At 40.2% G+C, this 24,435-nt stretch overlaps 1 protein-coding gene across 5 annotated transcripts in view; it reads left to right on the forward strand.

Annotated features, from left to right (window-relative positions):
* The window catches only part of ap3d1 (adaptor related protein complex 3 subunit delta 1), a 40,473-nt gene that overhangs the window by 5,348 nt on the left and 10,690 nt on the right, over window positions 1-24,435 (forward strand). For 2 of the 5 annotated variants that reach the window (XM_055017651.1, XM_023264816.3), the window contains exons 2-26: window positions 116-211; window positions 2,326-2,406; window positions 2,644-2,724; window positions 2,841-2,948; window positions 5,162-5,291; window positions 6,019-6,158; window positions 6,842-6,915; window positions 7,038-7,087; window positions 7,504-7,553; window positions 7,942-7,990; window positions 10,079-10,224; window positions 10,769-10,917; window positions 11,038-11,268; window positions 12,661-12,892; window positions 13,034-13,179; window positions 13,268-13,409; window positions 13,733-13,804; window positions 14,501-14,576; window positions 14,879-15,078; window positions 15,555-15,628; window positions 15,964-15,987; window positions 18,152-18,320; window positions 18,555-18,698; window positions 19,117-19,170; window positions 23,126-23,233. In XM_055017651.1, the coding sequence (XP_054873626.1) occupies window positions 116-211; window positions 2,326-2,406; window positions 2,644-2,724; window positions 2,841-2,948; window positions 5,162-5,291; window positions 6,019-6,158; window positions 6,842-6,915; window positions 7,038-7,087; window positions 7,504-7,553; window positions 7,942-7,990; window positions 10,079-10,224; window positions 10,769-10,917; window positions 11,038-11,268; window positions 12,661-12,892; window positions 13,034-13,179; window positions 13,268-13,409; window positions 13,733-13,804; window positions 14,501-14,576; window positions 14,879-15,078; window positions 15,555-15,628; window positions 15,964-15,987; window positions 18,152-18,320; window positions 18,555-18,698; window positions 19,117-19,170; window positions 23,126-23,233 (2,826 nt within the window). The remainder of the gene's footprint in view (window positions 1-115; window positions 212-2,325; window positions 2,407-2,643; window positions 2,725-2,840; window positions 2,949-5,161; window positions 5,292-6,018; window positions 6,159-6,841; window positions 6,916-7,037; window positions 7,088-7,503; window positions 7,554-7,941; window positions 7,991-10,078; window positions 10,225-10,768; window positions 10,918-11,037; window positions 11,269-12,660; window positions 12,893-13,033; window positions 13,180-13,267; window positions 13,410-13,732; window positions 13,805-14,500; window positions 14,577-14,878; window positions 15,079-15,554; window positions 15,629-15,963; window positions 15,988-18,151; window positions 18,321-18,554; window positions 18,699-19,116; window positions 19,171-23,125; window positions 23,234-24,435) is intronic. The other 3 variants (XM_055017654.1, XM_023264814.3, XM_055017659.1) reach the window with 2 other exon arrangements.

Here is a 24,435-nt window from a genome sequence, read left to right on the forward strand (position 1 = left end):
ACTAGAATTTTTCCAGCTCGTCCGTGGTGCTCGGTAGCAGCCTCCCACTCCGGATATCACTCCACCTAATCTGATCTGGTGTCTGCTGTTTGTCCTCTCCTTTGTCTGTCCTCAGGCCAAGTACATCTCCACATGCATCGATGAGATCAAACAGGAGCTCAAGCAGGACAACATCGCTGTCAAAGCCAATGCAGTGTGCAAGCTCACCTACGTAAGATCTCCCTCCCTCCATGGATTCACTCTCGACATAGACACTCATGCACATACAGATAAGCCCACCTGTGTTTATTTGGATAAATATGCATAGACTGCGTGGCAGCTTTGGGCCACAATTTACTAAAAACGAAGGCAGTGTATTAAAATAGTAAGCACTAGCAGTGGAATCAGTTAAATAATCCACACCCAAGAGTAACAAAGAAAGAAACAAAATAAATAAGATATCATTCATCAGCAGCATATAATTATGGGCCTCCTTTTCTGACAGTTTTGGATAGGGCTGGGCGATATGGCCTAAAAAAAAATCTCAGATTTTTTCACAAAAAATCCCGATTCACGATTTATCCGATTTTTTTTTTTTTTTTTTTTTTTTTTACCCCCTACCTAATCTCTGCACGCCGGAGTCCAGTCTACTTTATGCAAATGAGCTGCGGCCCTCTCTGGGTAAACACCGGATCACAGCTGGAAATGCGCTGCATGTGGCATGCTGGTCCGGTTGTGGTGCGTTTCCAACTGCGATCCGGTGTGTTTACCTGGAGAGGGCCGAAGCTCATTTGCATAAAGTAGCCTGACTTCTACTTTATGCAAATTGGATGCGGCATGCAGAGATTCCAGGCATTGTGAAACTGTCCTCAAACTTCTAAACTAGGCGTCGGTGACCTAAAACGAGGACAGATTCAGCTGCTGCACAGATTATTTCTCGCCTCAAATGCTTTCAGAAATATTTTTCGCTGACGTGTTTTTAAAATAAAAGGGAAAATTTGCGGCCGAGCCGCTGTGTTTATCTGACTAGTCTGCAGGACTGTCCAGCTGAAAGCTCGGTCATGTGACCACGTAGCGGCCTGCTGTTGCTCAGCGCTGTCATGTGACCATGTTGTGGTCCGCTAGTGACCACCCGCCGTCCGTGTGATTATCAGATGCAGTGCGTTGCCGTGCAGGAAAATAGCATCTAGTGGACACGTGCCTTTAGATCTGCACCGCTCGCCGCCATGTTGTTTGTCTATCAAGCGCGGGGGGGAGGGGGGAGCACTCTGAACTACGGGAGCCCAGCGGGAAGGCGTTGGTGGTGGATGTTGATGAGAAAATCGATCTTCATTAAAACAAATCGACATTAAGTACAAAGTCGAATTAATTGATAAAATCGATATATCGCCCAGCCCTAGCTTTGGAAATAGTTGTTTGACCAGCTGTTGTTTTCTATTACAGAGTCTACACAACAGACCTTAAACGTTGGTTATTTTATTTAAATTTCGTGATGGTTGTTTAATAATTATAGTAAATTCTGAAAAACATGAAACACACTTATAATAATTCAATACATGCAGCAAAATGTGTTGAAACTGTAAAAATGTCACCCTTATTTTGTGCATAAGATGCAGTGCACTGCATGACTAAAAGAAAAGAATACAATATGACAAGAAGACCATCTTTAACAGAGATGGTACTTATGAAAATGCAATATGACACCACCAACAACTACAAATGAAGAGACAGAAAATTATGGTCTTCCATTCATTTTATACCATATATTTTGTTTTAAAAATATGTCATTTACAGCATTTACGTCAGCAACTGAAGACTCTTTATTTGAACAGGTATTTAATTTGTTACCCTGTACTACCATCAATCTGTTCCCCTCCACTGCAAGTGTGTAATATTTTGTTGACATGCACACAGTGGAAAACCCTCCCTGTCTGTGATCTGACAGAATGGAACCACACAAAGACTTCCCTCTCAAACAGAATCAGGCTGAATGAAAAGCCCATTGTTTCTGTTTTTACTTTCATCAGGATCAAGTAGGAGCAACCTGTTTGCCACATCATACGTTTGTACACAACAGGTAGAAGGCTGCATGTGGATATTTAGTTTTATAGCTGAAGATTAGTCACAATGCCGCCAGATATCCAGCAGCCAGCTCTTATTGAGACCAGGACACAATTCAATCACTCTTTCTATTTATAGTCTTGGTGCACATTTAGGTTTATGTGGAGTGTTGCAGTTTGAGAGCTTTCAGTTCAAATCAATTAGTCTATCTGTGCACCACAGGGACAGGTTGGAGCCCCGTCCTCCCTTTATTCACCATCCATCTCTGTCTGATCTGTCCTACAGCTTCAGATGCTCGGCTACGATGTCAGCTGGGCCGCTTTCAACATCGTCGAAGTCATGAGCTCCTCCAAGTTCACATACAAGGTACAACTGGAATATCACGATTTGTATTGAAAATGAACAACTTTTCACTGGTCCCTAACCTGTTGTTGTGATACCTGAGAAAGAAAGGATAGTTTTTGAGGTCGCCACATAGATACTCACCCAATAATAGTAAAAAGAATGTTCATAGCAGCTTATAGTCTGCTGTAGCTGATAAATGGTTGTAAGAATGAATGTAAAAGCAAAATGTGTTGTTTCTGCTTGTGTTTCCTCCTGCAGAGGATCGGCTACCTGGCAGCTTCACAGTGCTTTCACGAGAGCACAGATGTCATCATGCTGACAACCAATCAGATCCGAAAGGTCAGCGATGCACTTGTTTTGTGCACTCTGTGACTCTGTTATCTCTCCTTCTGCCAGCATTGTCTGTCTTACTGACTTTTCTTTCCTATTTTGTTTTTTTAACCTTTTCTCTCCAGGATCTTAGCAGTCCCAACCAGTATGACACAGGCGTTGCCCTCACTGGCCTCTCTTGTTTTGTGACCCCTGATCTGGCTCGGGACCTGGCCAACGACATCATGACGCTGGTGAGTCACGGAGAAAATGACCAGAGGTTTACCTCAAAAGATATTAGGGCTGGCCCGAATAGCAATTTCTGGGCTCCGGATCATTCAGGGTTTCTGCAGGGCATTAAAAATCATTGAATTTGATTCTCAGTGGCATTAAAAATTCTTTCTGCAGTTTTTAAGAAAAGTTTTGACAATGATAATATCATAATATATAATTATAGACTGCGATTCGTCAGATATGTGCATCTGCGTAAACATGCCGCATTGCAATAATTGTTCCGGCTGGTTGGGTACAAATTGCCAAAAACTGCATGTTCTTTAACCCTCGTGTCGTCCTGTGGGTCATATTGACCCGTTTTAAAGTTTGAAAATGTGGAAAAAAAATCTATTTTCACAGTGAAACTTCTGATGTCCACATTTTCAACATTTTTGGGAAATTTTTGAACATTTTTTGGTGGAAAAAAGAAATGTTAAAAAAAAAAAAAGTTTCTTAAGAGCATTCACAAAAAATCTACCAAAATCCAGCGAATTTCATTGGATTTTGGACCCAGCAGATTTGGTCACTTTTTCTGTTAACCCATAATAAAGTCATAAAAGAACCAAACTTCATGAATGTTTTTTGTGACAAAGAAGTATCTGTTCCAACCACTCTATCAGAGAAATCAGAGTTGTAGAAATAACTGGAAAGTCAAGAGAGCATGACATTGTTCTTTACAAGTGTATGTAAACTTTTGACCATATATGTATATATATATATATATATATATATATATATATATATATATATATATATATACATATATATACATATATATATACATATATATACATATATATACATATATATATATATATATATATATATATATATATATATATATATATATATATATATATATATATATATATATAAATATTTGTCCTCCAAAGGGGGGCCTTGCAGAAAAAAATTTTCAGAACCACTGCCTTAGAGTGAGATTTGGTGTAGGACAGAAAATGCGGACCGGATTTTCACAAACCTGGTGTTCTCTGGAGTAAAAACGCGAACTGAATTTCCCCAAACGTGACTGAGTTGCGTGTGACACGCTGACTGGGAGCGACTGGGGGACAGAGACGCTGACTGGGAGCGACTGGGGGACAGAGACGCTGACTGGGAGCGGCTGGGGACAGAGACGCTGACTGGGAGCGGCTGGGGGACAGAGACGCTGACTGGGAGCGGCTGGGGGACAGAGACGCTGACTGGGAGCGACTGGGGGACAGAGACGCTGACTGGGAGCGGCTGGGGACAGAGACGCTGACTGGGGGCGGCTGGGGGACAGAGACGCTGACTGGGGGCGGCTGGGGACAGAGACGCTGACTGGGAGCGGCTGGGGACAGAGACGCTGACTGGGAGCGGCTGGGGGACAGAGACGCTGACTGGGGGCGGCTGGGGGACAGAGACGCTGACTGGGGGCGGCTGGGGACAGAGACGCTGACTGGGAGCCGCTGGGGGACAGAGACACAGAGAAGACACAGGATGCACAGAAAATGAAGACTTTGCTTCAGATGTAAAATAATAATAATAATAATAATATTATTTAATAATAATAATCCAGCAATAGAGAACACCATGACTCCAGATTCTCCCCATGGTCCTAAAGCCCGTTCCATTGTTTTTGCCATGAGACTGTGGTGGACAGAAAAAGTTTTTTTGGAGTGGCACAAATTCATTTATGTAAAATTTGACTGTGACTCCTGATGGTTTTGTAAATAGTTGTGCAAAAGTGCCGAAAAGTTTCCTGCATTTTAGTGCAAATAGTGGTATATAACTGTGTTGACTGCTAAATTTGCACATTATTTTATGACATAAACAATTTATATTTGCATTCTAAGTTCTGAAGAGGATTCTTTACACATGCTTATGGTGTCCACGGTAAAAAAAATCTAACTTTTTCCTACTGGGACTTTGTATTTTTTCTGCAATTTTAGGTCAAGTGTGTTCATACATTATATCAAAATGCATAAATAATTGTAGAATCACACAGGTGAGGTTGTGCTGAAAAAAAGACACCAAACAAAGCAAGATCAACAGTTTTTAAGGTGAAATATAAAGGTAAAATCAGAATTAGTCAAAGAAGGACCTCAGTCAAATTGCCCCCCCAGGGCCCCTAAGAGTTAAAGACTTCTTCTTTATTGACCCATTTTTTGAGCACTATTTCAACACAACTGTCTCTTCTGTCTCTCCACCTCAGATGTCCCACACTAAACCCTACATCAGGAAGAAGGCCGTATTGATCATGTATAAGGTGTTTCTGAAGTACCCAGAGTCCTTGCGACCAGCTTTCCCCAGGCTCAAGGAGAAACTGGAGGACCCAGATCCAGGTATAAAGAAACACACAGCATCCACTCTGTCCAGTTTGCCACTTGGGTTTACAGTCTTCAAAAAACAGAGGAAGTTATTTGCTGCTTTTTCTCAGAATCTTGGTTATGGCTTTGGTTTGGGCCAAATGTCCTTTTTCTCATTCGAAGTGAATTCTAGACACAGCTGGAGCTAGTGGTTATAGGCGTTGTCTGTCAGCCAAACCCCATGAATTATTCAGCAACCAAGAATATGAGATAAAGGGAGGCTTGGTTGTGATACCACCAGCACTATCTGGCAATAGAGTCGCACAGAATTGTTATTTCACAGGGCATTTATCTGGCTTTATGGAGTGCAGCTAGGACTGTGCCAGAGGTGTCATACTTTCTGACTTAATGCCAGTCGGTTAATACTACAAATTTTATCTTTGGCTCTTTGCTATAAAAGCTACTTTCAACTGTTGTTAGATGGATATGTCAGAATTGATGTAGCCAGTTGTGGTGAAATGGCTTCATGCAAAATATAAATCTAGTGACTTGTTTTTGTTTTGATATTATATGGCGTTAAAATGTTTATTTATTTTTGTCTGTATACTTCTGTTATTTTACGTCACTGTTTTTATGCCATGCAAAACATATAGCATTTGCACTCAAAAACACATAAATCAGTTTCAGCTATGAGATAATAAATATCTTACTGCTGAATTTTCAGATTATTTGCTGGTTTTTGATGTATTTTGTCCTCCTTCAGGTGTCCAGTCAGCAGCAGTAAATGTTATCTGTGAGCTGGCCCGGAGAAATCCTAAGAACTACCTGTCTCTGGCTCCACTTTTCTTCAAACTCATGACCTCCTCTACTAATAACTGGGTTCTCATCAAGATCATCAAGTTGGTAAGCCAGCAGGATGAAGAGATTCACTTTAAACTCCCTCTTTGGTCATTTATTAAACCCTTACAATCCCATCTCTGTATAGTAAAGTTACACGTTGAGAAGTTCTATCGTTCCATGAAAATGATCCCTCCCTGCCTTTTAAAATAGCTTAGATGTAACTAAACACTGTTGCTTCCTCTAGAATGATCTATGAGGGGATCCTAACCTCTTTTCACACACCCTTCACACACAGCTCTGTTCAAACACTAAAAATGCTTTACGGCACACAATGAAACGATTCAACAGAAGAATAATGACATAGAAAGTTGTACACACACTGCAGGTTTTTTACCTCGGCAGTCTGAATCCATATCTTTGTGACTCCCATCGGCACACTGCAGTTTGAAGGTGGAAATGCCTACATTTTCTGTCTCCCTCCATTAAAATAAACGCAAAAAATGCTGAAAGAAACCGAAAAAGAGGAATCGATACTAGTTCCTCACGCAACTGTTCATGTCAGTGAAAAGTGACGAGTTCACCTTCCTTCTCTTGCAATTGCCTCAGTACAAGTAAATTATAACATATTTTCACCAACTTGCTTATTTATTGTATTAATTGTCATTTGTGATGTTTTAAAGGTAGTGTAGTATTCACAACAGTTGCATTATAGACAAAACAAAACACACTCTTTGTGCTTTTTGCAGTTTGGTGCACTCACACCACTGGAGCCACGGTTGGGGAAGAAGCTAATTGAACCTCTGACAAACCTAATCCACAGGTGAGACGAAACTGTCAGTTATTATCTACTCAGCAGATGATAAAAATGGTGCGATCTGATGAATACATCAATAATAATCTGCCTTTACTCTCTGTTTCTCACTATGTCTTTCTCCCTCACAGTACCTCTGCCATGTCTCTGCTGTATGAATGTGTCAACACTGTAATTGCAGGTCAGTACTGGTTTTCTGTGGGCAGCAAAGAGGTCTCCCTCAGCTTAGTATGTGTTTGCCATTGTGGTTGCCCTGAAGGGTTGGAATGTGGCTCCTAGTTTAGAGTTTGTACTACAGTAAAGTTCCTTATGTATGATGATTTTGAGGCATATAAATACAATTCTGATTTTGCTTATGTACACATACGCAGTATTTTTTTGCATAGTCTTGTGTGCATTTGCTCTTTTTCTGTCCTGCATGAATGCAAAAATATCCTTTTGTAAACATTGCTTGATTCAGTGACAAAAACTTGAAAATTCAGCATTAAACGTCTTAAAGATTTGACTTGACGTTTACATAATAAGACCGATCACAATCTTTTTTCATAATATTAAGTTCACGTTCAGATCTAATTGCATCTTTGTCCTGCATTGCAGTGTTGATTTCTTTGTCTTCTGGGATGCCTAACCACAGTGCTAGTATCCAGGTAAGCCTCTAAGGTGTTCTCCTCCATCTGCACATTCAAGTGCTTAGTTGCTGATTTTTTTTTTAACCCTTTCCACTCCAGTTAAATCACAATGCATGCTTTCACAAATCTGTCTGGTCAAACACATCTTAAGTAGAAACTGTCAGACTGGCTACAAAAACTCATAAAACTCTTTTTTTTTTGGTTTTACTTTCAGTCCTAATGACTCACTAATGCACAAAAAACCTATCATCTAATATAGACCACATCCTCACTTCTGTTTTCCTCATTTACATTCTTTGAAATGTTCTCGTATAAAAAGACTAGAAACTGGTGTGGAAAGGTTTACAGTGATGTTAACTACTCTACCCTTCTCCCCTTCTGTTTTTTCTTCGTCCCTGCCTCACAGCTCTGTGTGCAGAAGCTGCGAATCCTGATAGAAGACTCGGACCAGAACTGTGAGCCCTCTGTCAATGCCTGCAGTGTGTCATTTTCTCATTGTCTGCGTGTTTCTGACTGTGGAACAGTCCGCCCTTGTAGACGACAATAACGTAGACCCTCTGACTCTGGATAACTCGAACATTATTACCTTTTCACTCTCAATCAGATGGCCTACTTGGAATACCTTTGTGCTTAAGTCACATCCACCCCTTTCCCACAGAAAGACCACATATAACAGAGAAAATCAACAGCTTGAAGTGGGGTTTTCTCTGTTTGTTGCTTCAGTGATGGGCCTAAAAGTTCTAGGACCTGACTTTATAAATATATGACCTCATTGAGCGTAGGTTGCTGCATCCAGCTATTCGAGTTATCTGGACCCCCATACATAGATAGTGGTGTGTGTGTGTGGAATAGAGTGTAGACCTCTGGTTTCAATAGAGCAGAGTGTGATCCTGTGGTTTAAGGTTTTATTTATCCTTTTACTGCATCTCTCATTGGCTCTTAAAGTCACACTTTAGGTGGAACACTTTCCATTACATCGATGAGTAAAGGATAGTGTTGACATTCATTTTGAAGATATTTGTCTGGTAAAGTCAAGGCTGTCGGAACCATTTACAAGTCCTGAGTAGAAATGGAAGAACCCATTGTTTTTCAAAAATGTTTATGCAAGCAAAATGCATTCCACACCTTTAAAGTTGCCTGAGGCATTAGATGTATTGCAGGTTGCTAAAATAAGAAGCAGCCAGTGTTTTAACTGCATTCTGTGTTAATGCAAACCAGCTGCGTTCTACTTCAGTGTCAATTAAGTACAATTAATTCTGAAAGTGCATTTGTGGCAGAGCATTTTAATGAACCTGAATAATCTTGGAAAGGCATCAGTGTAGACAACAGTCTTTGAAATGTGTGCTTCTAATGATTTATAGTGCCATTCTGTGTTTGTTAGCGACACAAAGTTGGACACGACATACAACTGAACTGCCACTGTGTCACCTTCTCCTGCAGTTCCCAGTCATTTCCGTAATGTACTCACTGCAGCCACCCGCCTCGTCTCACCCCAAGGTCACTACCACACACATTTATTGATCATGGAACCTGAGAGGCATTAGACTCTGCCAGAATCGATGATCGACAAAACAGCATGATTCAGCAGATTCCTGAATGTTTGAAAATCTCCCTGGTGAGGGAGAAGGATGAGCTGCCAGCTAAAAACAAAGGATAAAGCAAAACAAAACCACTTTGTCCTGTTGTGTGTTGTCCCGTGTACATGTTTGTGTGTCCTTTCCATCCTTCTGAGTGGTTTGTGTTTCTTTCCCGTTTTCCTTTTTTATATTTAGTTTGTTATTTTTTCAATATGAGTTTTATTGATTAGTCTAGCAAAGATGAGCACAGGACTAATTCATTGCTGATCATTCATTTGCAAGACAATATTTTTTCTAAGTACAGATTGAAGGTTTTTAGATATAGTAGATGCAGGGGCAAACAGGTATGAAGTGTAGCATAAGCTGAGCTTTTTCAGTCTCCCAAAAAATCATTTTCTCTACAACCACATATTGTATCTGCTGTGTAACTGGAATAGCAATCAGGTAGAGCTGCAACTATTCATCGATTAGTTGTCAACTTTTAAATTAATCAACAACTGTTTTAACAAGCGATTAATCAGTTGGAATGATTTTTAGGAAAAATGTCAGAACTCTCTGATTGCAGCTTCTTAAATTTGAATATTTTCTAATTTCGTCACTCTCCTATGACTGTAGAGTGAATATTTTTGGGTTTTAGACGAATCAAATCTTTGGGAAACACTGATCAGCATTTTCACCATTGTTTGGTACTATGTATATCCAACAACTAATCGATTATTTGAGGAAATAATCACCAGATAAATCGACAATAGAAAATATTTGTTAGTTGCAGCGCTACAATCAAGTAAAAATAATCAGGTTTATGAATAATGGTATATAACAATGATGAACCATGTTAATACAGCAAATGACGTCAGGTACAAGACTCAAGATACGAGAGTAATAGATACTGGATAGGGTGTGTAGATCTAAGCGCTGCATGTATGTCTGTGGTTCAGTACACTGAGGTGTGTTTGTGTTGTGTAGTGAAGTACCTGGGCCTGCTGGCCATGTCAAAGATCCTGAAGACCCACCCCAAGTCAGTGCAGTCTCACAAGGACCTCATCCTCCAGTGTCTGGATGACAAAGATGAATCCATCCGCCTGAGAGCTCTGGACCTGCTCTACGGCATGGTAGGGAGCCAGACGTTTGACTTCTTCATGACTGCTGCTGCAGTTTCCTTCAGCTATTGTTAAAGATGTTTAGAAGCAGATTATTTTTTATTCAATGCCAGTTTTTAGCAAATTGTCTTTGTTTTAAATGATGCAGAAAATGACACTTTTACTGCAGCTGCTGGTAAAGGCCTGTGTTACCTCGCTCCCCACTACTTGTTGAGTTTTGCAAGTTAAGTAGGATAAGTTTGCCAGGCAGTCACACAACAAAGTGGCAAGTACAGTAGACAAACCAGAAAGCCATTAGCAGCAGGAAAATTGTGTGATTGATTTATTTATTTTGTATCAAACAGTGAGTTATTCTGAATTTGTTTAACTATACTAAATTGTTGTGTTTATCATTTATGTAAACTTGATTGTACTCTGAGATGCAGCACAGCAAATTGTACTCTGTCATTTCTGAAGTTAAATGAAGGAATTTCTTTTTGATAAATAAAAGCAAACATGTTTGTAGATTTACACTCCCGCTTTACATCACTTTGGAACTGGTTTCTGCTCTCTCCAGGTATCAAAGAAGAACTTGATGGAGATTGTGAAGAAGCTGATGCTGCATGTAGACAAAGCAGAAGGAACCACCTACAGAGATGAACTGCTCACAAAGATCATCGACATCTGCAGCCAGAGCAACTACCAGTACATCACCAACTTCGAGTGGTCAGTTCTGTCCACACCAGCATTTCCTTCATATTTCAGTCAGAGTTTCATGTATTTTCTTTGTCACTTTCCACTTGCTGAGATCATACATAACCCCTCGTCTCCATATCTGCCTGACAGGTACATCAGCATCCTGGTGGAGCTGACCCGATTAGAGGGCACGCGGCACGGCCACCTCATCGCCTCTCAGATGCTGGATGTGGCTATCCGGGTCAAAGCCATCCGGGTTTTTGCCGTCGCCCAGATGGCCACTCTGCTGGACAACGCCCACCTGTTGACAGGAAACATGCAGCGAAACGGCATCTGTGAAGTGCTGTATGCTGCAGCCTGGATCTGCGGAGAGTTCTCAGAGTACGTTTATTTCTCTCATTGGGATGCCGTAACTAGGAGTGGCTCTGATAGCTGGTTCCCTTTTAGATCCATTTTCAGTTTGATAAAATACACAGATTTGTTTTCCTCTGTGCCCAACACATCCCTTATTGAATCTTTTGCATTCTCTGTTTAGTGAGACTCTTCTGCCTCTCTCCCTAAAACTACAGGCATAGGCACTAAAAAAAAAAGACTTGCATATACAAACACAATATAGTTTTGCGACTCTGCTGTAAACAAATGTACAATCAACACAAGGTCCCCTTGATAAAGGAGATATAGATGAGTCTTTCACTTAAATACATTTAGGTAGTTAAATGCATTTAAGAGCAATACAAATGCATTTTTGATAACTTGAGAAGGGTGAGTGCTTTGCATCAAGCTCTAGAGAACCATCAGATAAATTGCACCAGATACTGAGTGATAAAGTAGAATTAGTACTATTTCAACTTTATTTTACTTTAGTCTCTGTGGCTTCTGCAGAACGGCTCTCAGAGAGGGGCTAACGCTGATTTGCTGCTAAAGCAAAATTGAATCAGAACAGTGGTAGTGCAGTGATAAAACATGTGGTCGAAGCCCTGCAACCCTTCAGCAGAACAGAATGTGCATGATGACAGTAGTTTCCATTAGTGTCTGTGCCACGTTTGTCTGATAACCAGGTCAGGACTCACTTTTAAAGTTAGCTAAGTTAGTTAAATTAACGTGGTTTGAAGTCACTACATTCTTAAATATTGAGTTATGTCCTCTGTTACACAAAACAGAGCTGAGTGAAATAAAATCAGCGATTGTTTTAGCAAACTAGTCATCATTCCCCAACAAACAATTTAAGATTTTATTTAGAATTTGAAAGGATTTGGAACTGGATTCAGATTTGATAAAATGCTCTTGCACCCCGTTCCTAACAAAACATCTCTCCTAACACAGACTAGTGTAAAAGTTGAAGTGACGCTACAAATATACATCAAGATAAGATATCTTGTCGCCCCAACTGCTTATCAATACATCCACAGAGAAATGAATGGCATCTTGAATCCAATACTTTGTTCCATGTGTGTTTTCTTCGTCTTTATCATCCGAGTACATGTGAGCGCAGCCTGACATGACTGACACTTTACAGAATTAGACAAGCTAATCTCCAGCTCCAAATGGCACTCAGAAACACTCGTATTATCATTCTATCTGTTAGAAGAAATAATCAATAGCAAGATTCCTGTTGGTGATAAGATATGGCAGAAGATATTTTCCAACTGATTTTACACACTTGCTTGCATTAGATGGTTACATTGTCTTTTGTTGACAGCAACCCCAGTTACATATCCTAGATCATGTGCATGTTTGCAGCAGGGAGTAACAACTCCCACCTCTTCTTTTTAGACACCTGGAGAACCCGATGCAGACGCTGGAGGCCATGTTGCGGCCCAAAGTGGCCACACTACCAGGCCACATCCAGGCTGTTTATGTGCAGAACGCAGCCAAGCTGTTTGCCACCATACTGAAGAGTCAGGAGGGGAACACGGACAGTACAGCTGCACAGGATACCAGCCAGCTGATGATAGATAGACTACCACTCTTTGTACAGAGCGCCAACCTCGAGGTGCAGGAGAGGGTAAGATTGATGAGGAGCAACTCCATTTTTTTTTCTTCCCCCAAACTGTAGTAGAAATATTGACCTTTAACTGTTCAGGTCACACAACTTAATACTCAAATGAATGACTTGAATCTCTGATACCTTGCCTTTTGTTCTCAGGCGTCTTGCATCCTGCAGTTGGTCAAGTACATCCAGAAACTGCAGCAGAAGGATGTAGAAGTAGCAGAAGAAGTCAATGCTCTGTTTGCTGGAGAACTCAACCCTGTAGCCCCCAAGGCCCAGAAGAAAGTGCCTGTCCCTGAAGGGTGAGGTGACATGAGGAACACACACTAAGTCTACATTATTTAGTTTTTACCATTTACCAATGAACTGCAACCATGTTTGTTTGTGCAGCCTGGACCTGGATGCTTGGATCAATGAGCCTCCATCCGAAAGTGAATCTGAGGATGAGCAGCCGAAGGCTATTTTTGCCAAGGAGGAGCCCAAACACTCCCGCCCCCGTCACACAGAGGTGGACGAGAAGGAGCTGGCAAGGGTATGCTGATCAATGGTTGTAGCACTGATGAACTGAGCAGCTGTACAGTACATTTTCTTTAGTTGTGTTCACAGCATTTCATGAAAACATCCGCTCAGTACTACTAACTGGAAAAAGTATTCACATAAAATGCAAAAACAAGGCAAGAATACATTTTGTAATGTTGCCAAAATCATGTAGTCATTGTCTTAGCAAACCGTATTGACCTCCTCAGAGCTCTTCTGTGAATAAACCTGTTTCCCATATGGATCCCTGCTCCGATAAAACTGAGGTAGGATGTTCTCTATTGATTAATTAATGTTGCTGTTTTTCTTCACGCTCAGAGGAGAGAAGCCAGAAAACAGGAGCAAGCCAACAACCCATTTTACATCAAGGCCTCCCCATCCTCTCAGAAGGTACGTCTACCAGTCTTCACTCATCATTTAGGTAATCATAGTAATTTTTCCATGGTACAGTAGAATCTGACTGATACTGGATGTTTTGAGGATATGAGTGAGTATAGAAAATGTGTTCATATTCTTTATCCATGCATGCACACACACACACACACACACACACACACACACACACACACACACACACACATAGATAGATAGATAGATAGATAGATAGACAGATAGACAGATATACACACACACACACATACATACATACATGCATGCAACATGTTAGGTATATTGAAAAGGTAAATTATGGGGTTATTGTTTTATTAACTTTCCATCTATGAAAACACGGCTTGACTCTGCACCATCTGCTCAGCTGTGATACATAGCTCGCTGCATGTGCTGCAGACAAACCTAGGCGTGGTGTGAATAATGGAGTCAGAGCTGCTCTGCTGGATAAAATATGTGATTACACCAGTTCTTAATTATTGGAGACTTTTTATGCATTATGTTCTGTAATAACAACAAAAATTTACTTGTCAGATAACATATACGATGATTTATCTGCGATAGAAACCCAGATAAATTGTTCAGGTTCTACGTATAGACTATTTAATAAAACCACTTCCGCTTGTCTGTAGTGAATGTGCAATATCAGACTGTGTGTTCAGTACCATTCATATTTTAAATGAATCATCTCCTCTGTAGGTTTACCAGGATGCTCCTGGAGTGGAGCACATCCCAGTCGTGCAGATTGACCTTAGTGTGCCTCTCAAAGTCCCAGGTGGGTCACAGTGTCCTCACATTGCCATAAAACACTCATTTCAATCTCATGATAAATAAGATTACACCAGAATCTAAGTGGCCTACCTTAGCTAGACCTGCAGTCTAACAAGAAGATGTGAAATTTACGGCAGTAGATTTACTGTCAAGGTTCAGGTTCTAGTCGCTTATTATTCCTCTTTGTGTGTCCTTACAGTCTCTGTTGTTCCTTTTTGTATGTGTCTGATTATTTTAAATATTACAAAACGTGTTTGATTTTAGTGTCTATATTTTTAAAATCATGTCTGGTTTTGTGCCCCACAGGTCTGCCTATGTCTGACCAGTACGTGAAGCTGGAGGAGGAGCGTCGGCAGAAAGAGAGAGCAGAGAAGAAGAAGAAGGAGAAGAAGAAGAGGAAAGAAAAGCGCAGCGGACGAGGGAAGAAACATGACTCAGGCCCGGAGAGCGAAGAGGACATCACGCCTGCGCACCAGGTCGACATCGTAACAGAGGAGATGCCAGAGGTAAAGGAAAATCACTCGTCTGTAAACATGAGGATGATTCAGTCATGAATAAAATCCACTTGACTTGAGTAGAATTCAGTACAAGACAGACGAGAGTTAACTGTGATTTTATGCACTATTATGTGTTTGTGATATATGATGACAAAAACAAGATTTTCATTTTTTAAATTTTCTTTTATTAAGTTAAAAGAAATGGTACTGACATCTGTTTTCTTTCTTCTTCTTTTTTTTCAAGTAACCAAATAAGAAGTTTTCCTACTTTGATTGACAATTACTTTGACCTTAGTATCTGTTCAAGCAAAATCTTTCCCACCTGCTCTTTGCAAGGATTAAATACCACAATCATTACTCTGTTTATTGGATTCTCAGCTCTGAGACTGGAAGTCAATACCTCAACGAATCTTTTGTTGTGCTAATAGATTTATTCAGTGAGTTATTAACTCTGTTTTGTTGACTGTACCCTCTCCTTGCTTCAGAATGCCTTACCCAGTGATGACGACGATAAAGACCCCAACGACCCTCACAAAGCCCTAGACATCGACCTGGACAAGTGAGTTCACACTGTCCCGATTCTACGCTGAAATCCTTCATTTACATGCATAACTACAACAATCAACCAGTCAATGAAATTTTGATTTTCAGCCCCCAAGTCTTAGCTGAGAATCACTGACGCTTGTGTGTGTTTGTTTCTAATCTAAATCTTTTCTCATTTGTTGTGGTTCAGAATTTATTCCTCATTATGTCTCAAACTTTCTGGCCACAGCGTTAAAACCAACGTGACTTCTTGGCCCTTTCCCTCCTCGCACTCCTTCTCATGGCATTCTGCTTTCTGCTTCCTCTTTTCTATGCCTACACACACCCATTACTGCCTCTTTGCGTGGGCAGCTTGATGGAATCGGCTGGGCGCAGGTGAGTAGCATCCCAGCCACAGGAACCTGGGCTCCAATGCTGGTCGCTCTTTCTTTGTCTCTCTCCTAGTAGCTGGCCTGCTCCTTTTCACTAGTATAGCTGTCTGTTCTTTACTCATTCGGAGCCTGCAGTATCCGCTTCCTCTATCTGCTCTTCTTCCCTTGTATTTTCAACATCTGTTCTTTAACTGTAGCTTTTGACTCATGACAATATCAGTATCCCCTCTCTCTTGCCCCGCTTCCTTTTCTTTAAGCTTGACAATATCAGCATCTCTGTTTCTGAGCAAGTTGTTCTTTGATTTTTCAAAAGGCTTCCCTTATTAGAGATATCTTTCAATAACATAAAAACATGATTTCTTAGAAACCAATCAGTGCTGCTGATGTTCTCAGGACTTAATCTTTTACCCCCTGTCCCCCCGGAATAGGCTCCTAAAAGCATTTTGGCACTTGTTTTTCTTGGAAAAGATAACCAGCACAAACATGCTTTTAGAAAACTTATCCCAGGGGTTCGATACTATAGTTCTTTTGCTCCCAGGTCCTCCTCAGCTGAGTTCAGTAGACTTGGCATGCCTCCAAATTCTCACCAGCTGTTTTTAAGTGGATACACGTTGCCTGCCCTCAGTGGAAAGAAAAACAAGAACATGTGCCCTCAAAGCAATGCCAGAAAGTAGAACATTTTAAATGTGGGGTCATATTGTGTCATTTCAGATGGTGGTGTTGCTCCACCGTCTCAGAGTTTACTTGTTTGTTCAGGAAAAATAAGCCTCATATGCTGTTGAATTTCAACATGAAGTCAACATGGACACAACCTGTAATTTTACACATCTAACAATATTTAGACCCCTATGCAGACCAGTTTGTTTATTTTTTGGTCCTATAAGTGAGCCTACATCACCATTATCTTAATATAGCAAAAAAAACTGTAATCTTGGCTTGCCAAACTTCCCACATGTCAAAGTTTACTGATGTCTGTGGCCTTAAAAGTTGTTGAAACCAAAGACTGTATTTTTAGTAGGAGCTATGGCTGCAATCAAATATATACACCTATAGGAACTTTCCGGGGCCCAAAACCACCCTTCTTTGAAGAATGTGTTATTTTTTTTCATTTTCGAGGGCCAATAATTATATATTTGGCCTGTGCTGGAGCCGTTCAATCATTTGGATCTGGTGGAACCAATTTTGTTTGTCGTTGTCTTCACCAAATTTCAAAATTACTATGTCTGCAAACCTATAAAATTGTCAAAATTCAGCCAAAAATATTTTACAAAATCTCATTTCTTGCCTCAGTAGACATATTTATCAATAATGAAGAAAATATGAGACAGTGCAGCAACATATTTCTTTAATTCTGTCTGAATTGACACAGACTGGCCAAGTGTAAGACAAAATGGTGCAGAACTTACTGTAAACAGTCAAGAATCATGCCGATCCTAGAAATAGATGCTTGCATTGGACATTGTTATTATTTATATAAGGGCAGGTACACCTTTAGAAAGTTGCTGTTTTCTTAATAGTTCATGAATACAGTGTGTGCTGGATGTAAAGTTCCTGAATAATACGTCACCAGTGTCTCTACAAAAACATCTCTTGAACCTGAAAGTCTTTCTTCTAACTTAAATTGCAGCTTAAAATGAGGTAAGATAATAAAAATAATAACTAAAGCTATTTATTTCTAGAAACTTATGACCTGGTATATTGAAAAATAAACCAAGTCAAGCTAAACTAAGACGTGAAATGTTTTGTTACCCATTGGAGAGCATTGTCTTTACTGAGAATGACCAGCAGGGGGCTACAGTGCATGTTTTTACTGCCAGAGCAGGCTTTGAGGACATGACAGCTCTTATCAGTTCAATATGGAGGAATTTATTGGGGTAGTTTCTAGCTGCTTGGGAATGTCCGATGTTTCGAGCTCTGCTGGAGGAATGGCTTAACTTAGTGCTTTGATTAAAACCTGGCTGCTTCACAGTGCAGAATATGTGCTTAAGAATGGTGGATTGCTGCACCCTACATGCCTTGTTCACCTTCTCTAACAAATTAATGCCAACCTATAGAGTGCAGGAAGGTTAAACACATTTTTCTCATCATGGCAGGTGGACCATTATCGCCTCCTATCTCCTCATCTAAGCAAAGTCAAACTGTGCATCTGTACGTTTTTATTTGTCCAGGCCGCTCGCAGACAGCGAGAAGCTACCAGTCAGGTCACACCGTGCAGCAGAGGCTGCAAAAAGCCCAGCAGAGGACGGGGAGACGGAGAACGCCACCTCGCTGGAGCCCAAGAAGAAGAGCAGCAAAGAGAAGAGGGAGAAGAAGAAGGACAAAGACAGGGATAGGAAGGTGATGGTGAAGTGCTGGATTCATCATTGGGATTGTGCCTTTTTTGTTTTCATTTTTTTTTGTTTGCATTTTTTAACTGGAAATGATGCCTACCACCTTCTGTGTAGCTGTAAATCAGATTTTAAAGGGCGGTTGAATGGGAGGTGGGAAACAATGAGTGATACTGTGATGACTCAGGGGTTGTTGGTCTCAGCCCGACTGACACATGATGAATTTATTCTCCTGTTTTTGCAGAAGAGCAAAGAAGAGAAGAAGAAGAAAAAACACAAACATGAAGAAAAGGAGGAGGATCTTCTCGGGGGTCAGGCGGATGAGCCTGTGGTCCAATCAGAAGAAACCAGCGAGGTGGCAGCCCCGCCCACTTCCACCAGCGCTGAGGTATGCCTTTGGAACATGTTGGAGCAGGGCTGTTTCCTACCTAGCAACAGGGTTTGCACCTCATATTTAATGTGACTCCTCAACCTAATTAAATGAGCTGACCTAAAATTGGTTATCAAAAATGGCCTAAGGTCACAATGTCTGTGAAAAGGTGACATACTAACAGATGTTTGATCATTTTCATTTACTCAGCACTTCCATTGCTTCTTCCCAGCCTCTCTTTCAATCAGCTATAGTGATCAAGTATCAGTTTCCTCGTAGCTGACTGTGCAGTCTCTTGCCAAATACTTGATTTATTCATGAAATAGAACAGTGTAAGCTCTGTATCCGTTTCCATGAATAGTAGTAAGATACAGAACCTGTTTGGCCCTCACCCCGCTCACCTCCTCGCACTCCTCTCCCTCCCTTCCTGTTCTAGGTTTCGGACCTGGATTTCTGGCTCTCAAACGCTCCAGTGCCCTCTAACACCCAGGTTGAGTCGCCCCCCTCTCTCTCTGTCCCACCCTCATCTCCTCAGTTTACACCTTCCCTCCCAGAACACTGTGTTTTATTCACCTTTCTCATACACTGGTTTTGCCATACATTCTGTCTCTATTGGGTTTTCCATCTTAAATTATCAGCGGTCTTTTGCTCGACCACCTCTGATTTGCTTGAAACTTTTTTTTTTTTTTTATCATAAACTATACATATTTAAACTGGTATTTGTGGAAATTTTAAATCAATACGTCAGATAAATTCCAAGATATTTTCAAAAATAATTTTCCCCCAACACACTTAGTGCACATTTTTTCCACACATTAAAATTTGAGGCTGCCTGAATGACAATATCTCAGGAACTTTTAAGGACAAAAGCCTGAACTCGTTACTGTTATTTCTCATGATGCCTTTGATTCAGAATCTGAAATACTAGATGAATTGATAAGAAAAAACAATTGAATCCATCATGAAAGGTCCTACCTTTAAGCATACATTCACAAAAAAAACACAAGTCAACTATTTTCTGATCTATATGTGGCTGCATGTCAGAGTAATACAACACAAACAGAATACTTTTCTTTATTAAATAGTTGGTCACAAAAATTAAAAAATGTTTTTGTTAAACTTTCATAGCTTATTGACCCAGTTTTATCACTAAATTACAATCTTGACAGATAGTCTAAAGTAGAACAAAGTTCTGGGGTTTCAAAATGGTTTTCCAGTATAACTGAAAATATGTACACTACCATTCAAAAGTTTGGAGTCATCCAGATAATTCCATATTTTCCATGAAAACTCCCACTTTTATCCATGTGCTAACATAACTGCACAAGGGTTTTCTAATCATCAATGAGCCTTTCAACACCATTAGCTAACACAATGTAGCATTAGAACACAGGAGTGATGGTTGCTGGAAATGTTCCTCTGTACCCCTATGGAGATATTCCATTAAAAACCAGCTGTTTCCAGCCATTTTTGTATCCTATGGGATTACCCACTTATGAGACAGTATTGGAAGGATGTTCATGGAGCACTGCAAAACAATTTTAAATGTGTAATTCCATTTGGAATAAATACAGTTTATTTTGGATGTTTACCACAGGACTGGAGAAAAAAAGGATAAATATCTACGGAGTGTTTTGTTGGTTGCAAGTAAGAAATCGATTACTAAGAAATGGCTATTGCAGGATATTCCCACATGTCAGCATGGTGGGATATAACACTGGCTATTTACAAAATGAAAGAGATAACAGTGTTTGCAAATCAAAAACAAGACTGGTTTTTAGCATGTTGGGGAAAATTGCGTATATAAAAATTAAAAAGCCCAATTTAATTTTGAGTCTAAACATTTAAAGGCAATGTATTGGTCACTCCCTAATGTTCTTAAAGATGTTCACGTTTCTGTTTATTTTATTTTCTTGGATGGGAAATTGTCTTCTGAAAAAAGAACAAAGATAATATTGTGCACATGCTGGCACATATGAATTGTACACATCACTAAAAATCTGATAAAACTGAAAAATAAAGAATTAAAAGAAAAAAATCAGCTGTTTCCAGCTATAATAATCATTTACCGCATTAACTATATCTAGACTGTATTTCTGATTAATTTAGTGTTACTGTCATTGGAAAAAAATGCTTTTCTTTCAGAAATAAAGACATTTCTAAGTGACCCCAAACTCTTGAACGGTAGTGTATAGTTCTTAATATGATCATATTTTCATATCATTTTAGGACCCCACTTTCGTTGTATAAACGTTGGTTTGGAAGAGACTTGACATGTATTTTTGTTTAATTTCTTAGTTTTTGCTAATGTGTACTGAAAGATGGAATTTTTCTTGATGACTTGAATTTTTTTCATATTTCAATCCACTCATAATCAGAGACTATTTGATCTGTTTGTCCAGCATTACAGATTCTGAGTTAATGACATGAGAAAAAACTGTGAAAATGTCAGGCTATTTTCTAAGTTTCTGAGATATCATCGGTCAAACATAGCCTCGAATTTTAACGTGCAAAAATTGCGCTGAAAGTACATTGATGAGCAATTTCTTTAAAATAATTACCTTGGAAAGCATTTGATATCGCGAGCTAAAATTTCCACAAATATCTTTATAAATATTCATAATTTATGCTTTAAAAATATCAGGCAAATGAGAGGCGGGTGAGCAGAGACCGATTTATTTTCTGTGATATGCTTCAGTTGTTTTTTGTTATTTTACGCACCTTTTCGATGCAGTCTCCTCTCTTTCACAGGTCACCTATATATTCTCTCATTCTCTGTTTTTTTTCTAGCATGTGTGTGTCCACAGTATGTGTGTGTTTTGTCTCACGCTACTGGTGTTTCTCTTCCTCAGCTCTTATTTTGCTTGCTGGGTGTCGTGTCGGTCTTGAGGTCAAAGTTGATGTTGTTGTTTTTGTTGTGCTGGAGGTGGTGACAAGTGAGCAGAGGTCACCAGGTTCCCCTGGAGTCTCGCCTGGAATCCGTTTCCTTCTGTCCATATCAATACCACATCGTCACGTGTCCTTCCTCGATGGTCATGTGAGATCGTTGTCATCCGTGTTTCTGTTGTATCTTTAGATTCTGTGTCAGAATCTTATACGGAGAAACAGAAAACGTCTTGTGCTAAAGAAGTAGCTTGTAGTTGAGATGCGTAGCAGAGTTCTTGATGAATATGGAGCAGTGTTTCTGTAAGTGGGTCCTCATTTTGTTTGTATGCACATACAGATACATACAGAACAATGCTGCTTGCTAGAGAGGAAGGATGTAAACACTTCAGGATTAAAAATATCTCAACAGGACTGTCAGACCTCAGATTACCCGTCCGGCCAGCAGCAGATGGTCCCCCCACATTAGAGCCGGGTTCTGCTCGAGGTTTTTTTCCCTGTTAAAAGGGTGTTTTCCTGCCACTGTCTCCTTAGGGCTGCTCTGGGGGTTCAGGCATATGGGTTCTGTAAAGCATCTCGAGACAATTTGTAATTGGCGCTATATAAATAAAATTGAATTGAATTGAATTAATTGGTGGGAAAAACTGAATATAAAGTTTTTTGTTTACAAGAAAAATCCACAAGCGCACTTTAACTTTCACAAAGTTAAAATAAATACTTTAATTTGGTCTTTAGTAACAGTAGAAAAGGAAATTTGATGTAAAAGTCTATCCACTAAATGTAAAAAAAAATCCACCTGCTCGGTTGTCGGAGATCAAGCATTGGTTACTGTGGACAGGAGAAACCTTGTTTCCGTCTTTATTCTGGGTTAAGCTAACCTGCTCCAGCAAGAAGTGAAAAAACATCACACTAGTCCTTAAACCGTACAAGATAGCTGTTGACATTTAACACAGATGTCAGTACAGACTTTGTGTCTCACCTTGGGCCTTATCTGTAGATATCGGGCAGGCAGGCTCAGTAAAAGCAGGTTTGTTAGGCATTTTAATTTTGCTTTTGGGGATTTCTGTTTTTAATCTTTGGAGCTGTCAGCCCCTGAGTCAGCGCTGACCTAGAAACACGCCTCAACGTGTCAATGAGGAAGGTCTGTTTTTGTATTGGCTGTCGTATTAGCGTCACAGATCTTAGAGTCACAGACGCTCGATTTCACAATCAGGCCCTGAAATCTGTGAGCAGCAGCTAGTGGAGCTGGTTTGTGAAGTGGATCCTGAAATCAAAGAACAGAGCCACCGCACAGATACATGCAGACGTACTTGTTTATTTGTCAGTCTGTCAGACACGTTTGTATTCTTTCATGTGCCACTTTTGGTTTAACAAATCAGGTGTGTGTTTGGTATTGCTGAGTTCAGCAGATGATCATGAATGACTTTTCGATGTATGACTGAGTGGACTCACTAACTTCACTTACCTCTGTCAGCACAGACATGGCAAACGCTGCTGTATGTGTTAGTGCAGCTGCTGTTGCTAATGAGTGTATTCGGCGGTGTGTTTGTGTGTCTGAACAGGAAGCAGCAACAGTAGCAGCAGCAGCCGCCCCTGAGCTCGAGGCACCGACCGGCACAGCGCCAGACTCCGAGCCCGATGAGCCCAAAGACACCGAGATGGAGGAGACTGTGAGTCACCACCGATAATGTGATAATTGCGCGGCACAAAGTTTGGCTGCGGCGCTCGAGATTCCAGTTCACAAAGCCCTGAGAGGATGGAGCACGTTGGCAGCGCTCGTTATCACAAGTCTGTGCAAATGATGTACCGTAGACCTGCCAGTTTCTGTGGATGAATATGCCCACTGGTCGCCATGTTTCATTACAACAATTGAATTTTTAATTAGTACAGCAGACATAAAAGACACGAGAACAAACGTGTTGCCAAGCGTAAATTCACTACATAGCCTAAAGGTTCGTTATTCAGAGAAGAGGGCACAGTGATGACGTGTTGGTGCATTTTCTACAATTTCATTTAGCAGATGCTTTTATCCAAAACATCTGAGAGCAGATACAGCACAAGGAAGGATTTAGTCAGAAGAAACAACCTGGATGAGTGCCATAAAGCAAGTTAAAATGTGATAATAGGACTGTGGTGCCTTCAGGCAGTGCAGGAGGTGATAGGAATTTTAGTTCGTTATTTAAAATTTTTATACTCCTGTTTTTGGTAGAAGTACCGAGTGGTAGTAAAGAGAAAAAACATAGATAAGTCCTCCTTAGACAAGCCTTTTACTCTGTAACTTAGATCATTTGAATGTTAATTCAGCACGGCTGGTTTGATTTTAACAGAACTTCAGGTTCAGCATCAGTTGAATTTGAGGGATCAGATTCTGAGGGATTGAATTTTCTTTTATTTAAAACGACAGAACACAAGAAAAACGAAAATGACAGTGTATGGACAAATCTCACCCAGTGCTTATTTATCTGGGGAATTGTACCGTTCTCGACGCATACGTTTTCCCCATTTTCTCTCAATGGAAAGCTGTTTACCCTTCGAAAAATTCACTTTCATTCCATTACAAAAATTCCAGTGACTATTTGAGCCAGTTTTTGGCAGACATGGGATCCACCCGCTGACATTTGTGTGAAATTTTCAATAGGTATCGGTCACTCCCTGTCACTGCATCAAGGAGATCCCCCAGGTAGAGAACAAAGCAAACACCTGGAGGGTAGAAGGAGATCGTGTTTCCAATTTCAATCAAATGCTCCTCAAAAACCTCAAGACACACTTGTTTTCCATGACTTTTGTCTGTTCTTAATGGTCATAATACTTCATATTTATTTTTATTTTACAAATTGATCGAACAAGTTGCTCTCCTGTTTAAGTATTTTGC

Source organism: Amphiprion ocellaris, chromosome 2 (assembly GCF_022539595.1).
Source record: "Amphiprion ocellaris isolate individual 3 ecotype Okinawa chromosome 2, ASM2253959v1, whole genome shotgun sequence".
Taxonomy (NCBI): Eukaryota; Metazoa; Chordata; class Actinopteri; family Pomacentridae; genus Amphiprion; species Amphiprion ocellaris.